At 54.3% G+C, this 9,544-nt stretch overlaps 1 protein-coding gene across 1 annotated transcript; it reads left to right on the forward strand.

The window, feature by feature from the left end:
- Nucleotides 1–6,683: 6,683 nt before the first annotated feature.
- On the forward strand, nt 6,684–7,619 carry LOC142076429 (olfactory receptor 14C36-like). The gene has a single exon (XM_075138730.1). The coding sequence runs from the start codon at nt 6,684–6,686 to the stop codon at nt 7,617–7,619; it is 936 nt and encodes a 311-aa protein (XP_074994831.1).
- The last annotated feature ends 1,925 nt before the right edge of the window (nt 7,620–9,544 follow it).

Below are 9,544 nucleotides of genomic sequence, written 5' to 3' on the forward strand. Positions count from 1 at the left end.
ACAGGCTGAGGAATGTAACTATCAGTAGATTAGGTAACGGAATGCAGGCGCAGGAAGCGTTCGCGTGGACACCTGCTTTTGACCAATCTGTGTATGTTAAGATTCGTGTGCTTGCTGACTGTAAACCAATAGAGGATTCGTAGGTGCGCGTGTTAGTGTGGCTAGCTTATAAAAGTAGCACAATATCTTGAAGTAAAGGAGAATGACCATACCCACATTGGGACTCCTCATTACTCCGGGAACGCGCTCCTATTCCGACCCATGGTCACTCCAACAGATCCCCTCATCCAGATCATTGATAAAGATATTGAACAAGACCGGCCCCAGTACTGAGCCCTGGGGAACACCGCTCGTGACCGGCCACCAAAAGGATTTAACTCCGTTCACCACAACTCTCTGGGCTCGGCCGTCCAGCCAGTTTTTTACCCAGCAAAGAGTGCACCTGTCTGAGCCGTGAGCCGCCAGCTTCTCTAGGAGAATGCTGTGGGAGACAGTGTCAAAGGCTTTACTGACGTCCACAGTCTTTCCCTCATGCACTGGGCGGGTCACCTGGTCATAGAAGGAGATCAGGTTGGTGAAGCAGGACCTGCCTTCCATGAACCTGTGCTGGCTGGGCCTGATCCCCTGGCTGTCCCACACATGGCTCGTGAGCACCCTCAAGATGAACCGCTCCATAATCTTCCCCGGTACCGAGGTCAGGCTGACCAGCCGCAGTACTCTCGGGTGGATCCCATCCAGCCCCATAGACTTGTGAGCATCCACGTGGCATAGCAGGTCGTTAACTGCTTGCTCTTGGATTGTGGGGGGTTTATCCTGCTCGCCGTCCCTGTCTTCCAGCCCAGGGGGCTGAGTACCCTGAGGATAACTGCTCTGACTATTAAAGACTGAGGCAAAGAAGGCATTGAGTACCTCAGCCTTATCCTCATCCTCGGTGGCAATGTTCTCTCCCACCTCCAATAAAGGATGGAGATTCTCCTTGGCTCTTCTTTTGTCATTAATATATTTGTAAAAACATTTTTTGTTATCTCTTACAACAGTGGCCAGATTGTGTTCTAGCTGGGCTTTGCCTTTCTAATTTTCTCTCTGCACGACCTAACGCGAGTCCCCTACTGCAGACGCACTGCTCCGAGGAGGACCAACTCAACTTGCCCTCTGGTGGGATGCATCCTCTTTGTTGGGATGCATCGCTCCTGATCTTGGAGGCGGTGATCCTTAAGTATTAACCATCTTTCTTGGGCCCCTCTTCCCTCCAGGGCTTTATCCCGTGGCACTCTACCAAGCAGATCCCTGAAGAGGCCAATGTCTGCTCTCCTCAAGTCCAGGGTACTGAGCTTGCTGTGCGCCCTCCTCAGTGCCCTAACGATCTTGAACTCCACCACTTCATGGTCACTGCAGCCAAGGCTGCCCTTGAGCTTCACATTCCCCACCAGCCCCTCCTTGTTGGTGAGAACAACATAGCACCTCTCCTCGTTGGCTCCTCTATCACTTGGAGAAGGAAGTTATCATCGATGCATTCCAGGAACATCCCGGATTGCTTATACTCTGCCGTGTTGTCCCTCCAATGGATATCAAGGTGGTTGAAGTCCCCCATGAGGACCAGGGCTTGTGAACGTGAGGCTGCTTCTGTCTGTCTATAGAGGGCCTCATCTGCTCGGTCTTCCTGGTCGGGTGACCTGTATCAGACCCCCACCATAATGTCACCTGTCCCTGCCCTCCCTTTAATCCTGACCCATAAGCTCTCATCGGCTCCTCATCCATCGCCAGGCGCAGCTCCATGCTGGTCATTGACATAGAGGGCGACACCCCCTCCTCGTCTCCCCTGCCTGTCCTTCCTAAAGAGCCTGTATCCCTCCATCCCAACACTCCAATCACAGGAGCCATCCCACCACGTCTCCCTGATGCCAATAAGATCGTAGCCCTGCAGGCGTGTGCACGTCTCTAACTCCTCTTGTTTATTCCCCATGCTACGTGCGTTTGCATAGAGGCATTTAAGTTGGGCCCCGACAAAGCAGTCTTACTGGCTGGAGTTCCTCTGTGCTGCTCTTCAGGTGCAGAGTCCCTTCCCATCGCTCCCAGGGCTCTGTAATCCTTCTTGATAGCCCTCAGACTGCTCCTGGCTGAGGCACTGCTGCCCACGTGAAACAACAGCAGCGGATAATAGTGGATTGTATGAGGCTTGGAGGCCTCTTGGTGACATCCCTTATATGAGTCCCTGGTAAGCAGCAAACCTCTCTAGAGGTGGGGAATCACAAACGGCGGGTCAGGTCCACTGTGACTTTGTAGAGCTGAAACCTGAAAACCTCCAAAGATGGAGAGCACAGAGAGTCTCTGGGTGTCCTGCTGCAGTGCAGCATCACCCTCCTAGCCAGTTTTTCCTGAGGCCCAGTCTGAAGCCCCCGGGAAGAAGCTTGTGGCTGTTGTCTCTGCCATAGCATCTGCCATTGCAGAAGAGCTTGGCTCCACCACCGCTCCAGGCAGGTGTCGCCTGCTTTTAGACTGCCCTGTGCCTCCCCTTCAGCAGACTAAAGAGGCCCAGTTGCCTCAGCCTCTCCACACAGCTCATGTGCTTTAGGCTCCTAAGCCCATGGAAACAGACTTCCTCTGGATCTTCTCCAGTTTCTCCATCCTCCTTTCAAGATGGGAAACCCATGGGCTCCTATGGCGTCCACGAGAACACCCATGCCCTTCTCCTCAGAACAATCCTCAGCCAGTCAGGTCCCAGCCTGTCCTGATGCACGAGGTTCTTCTGACCCAGTGCAGACCTTGCCCCATTCACCTTTAAATCTTCAGGAGGTTTCTGTTGGCCAAGTCTCCATGTGTGTCGAGGTCCCTCTCGACTGAAACTCCAACACGTCAGCAGTTAAGGTTTGTGGGTCAGTGTCTCAAACAAGATAACAATATGGGGAATTGCAGAACACTAGAAGGACAGAAAAGAATGAAGTGCTTAATGGAATTGCTACCCAAGGTTGAAAACTTCCACAGCAACCAGCTCAGAAATGCCAAAAGAGGGAACGAAACAAGAAATGCACAGCCAATGGGGAAAGGTTTAAGAGGGTAGGCTGTTCTTTTTGGAGGGTATTAGGATAAGAAAAGAGAAGCACTTGTAATTTCAAGGAATGAAGAGAGAAGCAAAGGAAGCTGTTGGCCGCCTTTGCTGATGGCTTACGTTTTGCCTGATGAAATCCAAGGACCAGCAGAGCCTTTCCCGCAGAGCTGCTACCCAGCCACACAGCCCCTGGCCTCTGTCATTGCATGGGATTGGTGCACCTCAAGGCAGGATTTGCAAATTTGTGTTTACTGGACATCATGATGTTACTTTTTGCGAATCCCTGTGGCCTGTCTCTGTTCTTTGGGATGGCAGGCCTGCCCTCCAGGGCAGTGTCTGCTCTCCTCAATATGGTGTCCATCTGCAAATGCGATGAAAAAGCACTCGCTCATCTCCTCCAGGTCATTAAAAGCACGTTAAAGAGGGCAGGCGGCAGGACAGACCCCTGCAGGACCCTACGAGCTCGATGCCTCCAGGTAGAGTACCATGCATTGATCACGTCCCTCTGAGCCCGACCATCCATCTGGTTATTTACCCATCTACTTATCCACCCATGCAGACCATAATGTCCGAACTTGGGCACAAGAATATTGTGGGGGGTGATGTTGAAACTTTCACTGACTTCCAGGTGAAAAGACAACCACTGGTCTCCCTGTGTCCAGCAGTCCTGTCCTTTCATCACAGAAAGCAAAGAGGAAGGCGAGAGACAAGCTAAATGCAGTAAATCCAGTCACCACCTCTTTCAGACCCCCAGAAATGGGATCTGAGGGAACACGATCTGGGGCACAGCCTTCTGCTCCTCTGCACATCCTTGGGGCAGTTTTGAAAGGTGCGTGCAAGGTTTGGGTGCTGCGAGTCATCAGGGAATCCCCACAGACACCACCACCTTTGAAAGATGCTGGAGAGTGGCTTCACTGTGACCTTGGGCTGCTCTCTCAGCTCCCTGGGATGCCGCCCCTCCTGTCCCCTACACTGGTAAGGATTGCGTTGGCTCAAGTGATCCCTGACTTGATCCCCATGCACCGCTGCTTGATCTCCTCCAGAGTCCTGCCCCGAGTCCCAGAGGCCTGGCAGACCTTGCTGGGGAAGACTGAGGCAAAGAGGACACACAGAAGCTCAGATCTATCTGCTCCTGCTCTCACCACATTCAGCAGTGGCCACACAGCACCTTTGTTTCTTCTTTAACTGTTCCTGAAGCAGTGAACGCTCCTTCTGGTGCCCTGCAATGGCCTTTCAAGTTCAGAGGGAGTTTCGACCTGGAGCCTTGCTGAGCTTGGAGGATGCTGTCCTTGAAGAGCAGCTGTCCTGAGCTCTGCAACCATGTCACAGCTCTGTCTCCTCAGGAGCAGCTCCAGCTCTTCCTGCCTGTGGCCCTGGCTGAGGCCATTGCTGCACGTTTGGGCTGGAGCCCTGCAGCTGTGGAAGCAGGCAAGCTCGTCCCTGCCCTAAGGAAACCTGGTCCCAAGCGCCCAAGACCCCCTGTGTGCAAAGGCTTTGCTTCAGAGCAGAGACATGGCGTGGACAACAGAGAGCTGAATGTCTTTCGATCCCTAGGACTACAAAGCCACACTGAAATGCCTATTTCATTCACGTGAGGATATCCCCCAGCTTGGAGAAATTAGGTCTTTGCTTGTCACCTTCCTGGGAGTCCTGTCTAATGCTGGGACAAAAAAAGGGGTTTCTCATGGCCAAGTCTTTTCCTGAGAGGAGAAGGAAGTGTCTCTGCGCAGCTGAGGGAGGGAAGATCAGGGATGACTTCAGGCTGTTTCCCAGCAGGTTCCCCTGGAGCCCCAGGGACCCCTCGAGGGAGCCGCGAGGGGCAGAGCAAGTGCTGCCTTGGGCTGGTCCTCTGCTGCTGAGCTGGGCTGGGCTCCTGGAAGGAGGGGGCTCCTGGAAGGAGGGAGCTCCTGGCAAGTGGGCAGTGCTGCAGAGAGACAGCTCTGCCCAGGAGCAGCTCCTCTGCAAAGCGCAGCAGGGCTGAGGGCACTGCCTGCAGGCAGCAAGGGGAGGGAGCGAGGCAGAGAGAGCGTAAAGGCAGTCCGGAGTGGGAGGATGCTGAGAGCTCACTGCGCGGAGAGATCTTCACAGCCCTCTACATGGTAAGTGCCTGGGTGCAGGACAATGTAGCTGCTGTTCCTGGAGGGATATCCAAAAGCTGGTACATGCCACAGCAACTATGATCTTTCAGGAGGACTCTCACAGCTTCCCTGCTGTAGAGGAGGAGGAGGTGCTGCAGAGCAGGGCTTCCCTGCTGCACCGTCAGAAGGAGAGGTCAGGACAGCTGCCTTCTCCTGGGCACTGCTCCAGGGTGTGAAGGCGTGTGTGCAGGCAGGGGTGGCCAGGGCTGTCCTTCCGAGCAGGGTCCCTGTGCTGCAGGGGGCTGTGCACCAGGGCAGGGTCAGCACTCAGCCTGCCCGGGGAGCTCCCCACGACGCTGTGGGGAGAAGCTGTGGGTGGAAGGAGTGAGCCCCACCAGGGCACAGTCCTTCTGCTGTCCAGAGGGTGCAGCGTGGGTCAGGGCTGCTCAGGCTTCTCCATCACCCAGAGGACATTTGCAGAGGGTCATGTTAAAGATGGGTGTCGAGGTAGGGGATTACCTGAAAGGGAAGAAGTGTGTGCTTTGAGTTTTCTCCCCTGGGTTGTCTGGGTGTGCAGTGGGAGATGGGAATTGATTGCTCTGCCCTGGAGGAGGCAATGAGACCCCAGTTCTCGTTAGGACTTGCCTGAGCTGCTCCTTAGCCCCTGCACACACCGAGATGTCCCTGGGCAGTGCCCTGCTGCCAGGAGGTGTCTGCAGGGCAGAGCTGAGCACGCAGCAGGGCGGATGGCTCTGTGAGCATGAAGAGGGAGGAGAGGTGAGGGCAGAGAAACAGGTCCTGGCCCAGAAGAGCTCCAGGCAGCAGAGCCATGGGCAGCGAGGAAGAGAGAACTGCTCCCAGAAAGGCCATGGCAGGAGGGGTTCAGTCTGCCAAGGGAGGCAGGGGAACTTTGGCACGTTCTCCTCTTCTCCCTGACGCCCTCCTCTGCTCCCAGCAGTGTCCCATTTCTTTTGGGGGGAACACGCGAGTGCCATAGTCCTCCAGCTGAAAGAGCGGCCAGCACAGGGCAGCTGAGATCAGGGCTGATGGACAGAGCGGCTGTCCTCACTCTGCACTGAGGGACAGTCCCTTTGCCTCTCAGGACCCACACGATTTCACTTGCAGTGCAGCAGAAATGCTCAGGATTTCTGCATTAGAAACACTGCTCAGCTGTGGTGGGGCAACCAGACCAGAAGGCACAAACCAAAACCCCCACAGCTCTGCTCTGCAGGCAGGTGAATTGGCAGCGACAATGCTGAGAAGCTCTTTGATATCACGAGTGGATTTAATCTGAGATCACCCCGTACTCCTGTTTACCTATTGCTGTGGGGCAGGACTGGCTCCTCCAGAGCCCAGAGCAGAGCCTGCGGCTCCCTGGGGCACCCTCAGCCAGCACCAACCAGAGCTTGTGCAAGGGACCTGCCAAAGGTCTTCCTGAATGGAGAGAGACACTTTGGGGGGTCCTATGAGAAATGGCTTTGATTTTGCTCAGAGAAGTCTCTCCTAACTTGTCACTGTCTTTTCCCTCTTGGACAGTCCCCCATGCCCAGAGGCAGCAGATGTCCAACACCAGCTCCATCACCCACTTCCTCCTCCTGGCCTTCGCAGACACGCGGGAGCTGCAGCTCTTGCACTTCTGGCTCTTCCTGGGCATCTACCTGGCTGCCCTGCTGGGCAACGGCCTCATCATCACCGCCATAGCCTGCGACCACCGCCTCCACACCCCCATGTACTTCTTCCTCCTCAACCTCTCCATCCTTGACCTGGGCTGCATCTCCACCACTGTTCCCAAATCCATGACCAATTCCCTCTGGGACACCAGGGCCATTTCCTACTTGGGATGTGCTGTCCAACTCTTTCTCTTTGCCTTCTTGTTAGTGGCAGAGTATTATATTCTCACCATCATGGCCTATGACCGCTATGTTGCCATCTGCCAACCCCTGCACTACGGGACCCTCCTGGGCAGCAGAGCTTGTGTCCACATGGCAGCAGCTGCCTGGGGCAGTGGGTTTGTCACTGGTCTGCTGCACACTGCCAATACATTTTCACTGCCCCTCTGCAAGGGCAATGCTGTGGACCAGTTCTTCTGTGAAATCCCCCCACTCCTCAAGCTCTCCTGCTCACACGCCTACCTCAGCGAAATTGGGCTTCTTGTGGTTACCTTTTCTTTAGGTTTGGGGTGTTTTGTGTTCATTGTGGTGTCTTATGTGCAGATCTTCAGGGCTGTGCTGAGGATCCCCTCTGAGCAGGGACGGCACAAAGCCTTTTCCACGTGCATCCCTCACCTGGCTGTGGTCTCCCTGTTTGGCAGCACTGTCGTGTTTGCTCACCTGAAGCCACCCTCTATGTCCTCCCCATCCCTGGATCTGGTGGTGACAGTTCTTTACTCAGTGGTACCTCCAGCAGTCAACCCCCTCATCTACAGCATGAGGAACAAGGAACTCAAGGATGCCCTGAAGAACCTGATTCGAGAAGTAGTATTTCAGCAGAAATAAGCTGCCCATCTCTCTTCACAAGGTTTCTCCAAGTGATCTCAGGCAACTTGTGTCCTTTGGGCATTGTACTGGTTATAATCGTGTTTGCTCAGAAATGTTTGCTTTCACCCTCCTTCTCAAGAGGCTGAAGCCAGTCTGTCTGGCCCAAAGGCCTTCTCTCCATGAGTCTATCACTGCGCTAATGCTGGCCTCCTTTGTGGCATGTCTGTAAATAAAGGGGATTGCCTGCGTGCAGCGTGTGCAGCTTGGGCTCTTCTTTCCACAGTGGAGTGCAGAAGACGCTCAGGGAATTGCAGGCGAAAAGGCCCTGCTGTTGGGCTTGGGTGCTGCATTGGCTTAGGGGGACAAGGGCATGGCTTGATGTGTAAGGGAATGAGGGCTGGAGTGAGCCTTCACTTTACTGGTGCCCAATGCCATGGAGATCCTGGACGGTCAAAAGGCATCTGCTTGAGGCTCTCTCACATATGGCAGGGCTGGTCAAAGATGCCCGACCTTTGAATCATAGAATCATAAAATCATTAAATTTGGAAAAGACTTCTAAGATCATTGAGTCCAACCGTCACCTCAACACCACCATGCCCACTACACCATGTCCCTAAGAGCCTCATGTAGACATCTTTTAAATACTTCCAGGGATGGTGACTCAACCACTTCCCTGGGCAGCCTGTTCCAAGGCCTGACCACTCTTTCAGTAAAGAAATTTTTCCTAATATCCAATCGAAACCTCCCCTGGCACAACTTGAGGACATTTCCTATCGTCCTATCACTAGTGATTTGGCAGGAGAGACCAACACCCACCTCGCTACAACCTCCTTTCAGGTATTTGTAGAGAGCGATAAGGTCCCCCCTGAGCCTCCTCTTCTCCATGCACAACAACTCCTGTTCCGTCAGCCGCTCCTCATCAGACTTGTGCTCCAGACCCTTCACCAGCTTTGTTGCCCTTCTCTGGACACGCTCAAGCACCTCAATGTCCTTCTTGTAGCGAGGTGCCCAAAACTGAACACAGTAGTTGAGCTTCGGCACCCCCAGGTCCTTTTCCTCTGGGCAGCTTTCCAGCCACTCTTCCCCAAGCCTGTAGCGTTGCCTGGGGTTGTTGTGGCCCAAGTGCAGGACCCGGCACTTAGCATTGTTAAACCTCATACAGTTGGCCTCAGCCCATCGATCCAGGTCCCTCTGCAGAGCCTTCCTGCCCTCCAGCAGATCAACACTCCTGTGCAACTTGGTGTTGTCTGCAAACTTACTGAGGGAGCACTCAATCCCCTCGTCCAGATCGTTGATAAAGATATTGAACAAGACCGGCCCCAGTACTGAGCCCTGGGGAACACCGCTCGTGACTGGCCACCAACTGGATTTAACTCCGTTCACCACAACTCGGCCCGGCCGTCCAGCCAGTTTTTTACCCAGTGAAGAGTGCACCTGTCTAGGCCGTGAGCCGCCAGCTTCTCTAGGAGAATGCTGTGGGAGACAGTGTCAAAGGCTTTACTGAAGTCCAGGTAGACCACATCCACTGCCTTTCCCTCATCCAGTAGGCGGGTCACCTGGTCATAGAAGGAGATCAGGTTGGTCAAGCACGACCTGCCTTTCATGAACCCGTGCTGGCTGGGCCTGATACCCTGGTTGTCCCGCACATGTCTCGTGAGCACCCTCAAGATGAACCGCTCCATAATCTTCCCCGGCACCAAGGTCAGGCTGACCAGCCTTGTAGTTCCCCAGATCCTCCTTCCAGCCCTTCTTGTAGATGGGCATCACGTTGGCAAGCCTCCAGTCATCTGGGACCTTCCCTGTTAACCAGGACTGCTGGTAAATGATGGAGAGTGGCTTGGCAAGCTCCTCTGCCAGCTCCCTCAGTACCCTCAGGTGGATCCCATCCAGCCCCATAGACTTGTGAGCATCCAGGCAGCAGAGCAGGTCGTTAACTGCTTTCT

Source organism: Calonectris borealis, unplaced genomic scaffold, assembly GCF_964195595.1.
Source record: "Calonectris borealis unplaced genomic scaffold, bCalBor7.hap1.2 HAP1_SCAFFOLD_49, whole genome shotgun sequence".
In the NCBI taxonomy this organism is placed as follows: Eukaryota; Metazoa; Chordata; class Aves; order Procellariiformes; family Procellariidae; genus Calonectris; species Calonectris borealis.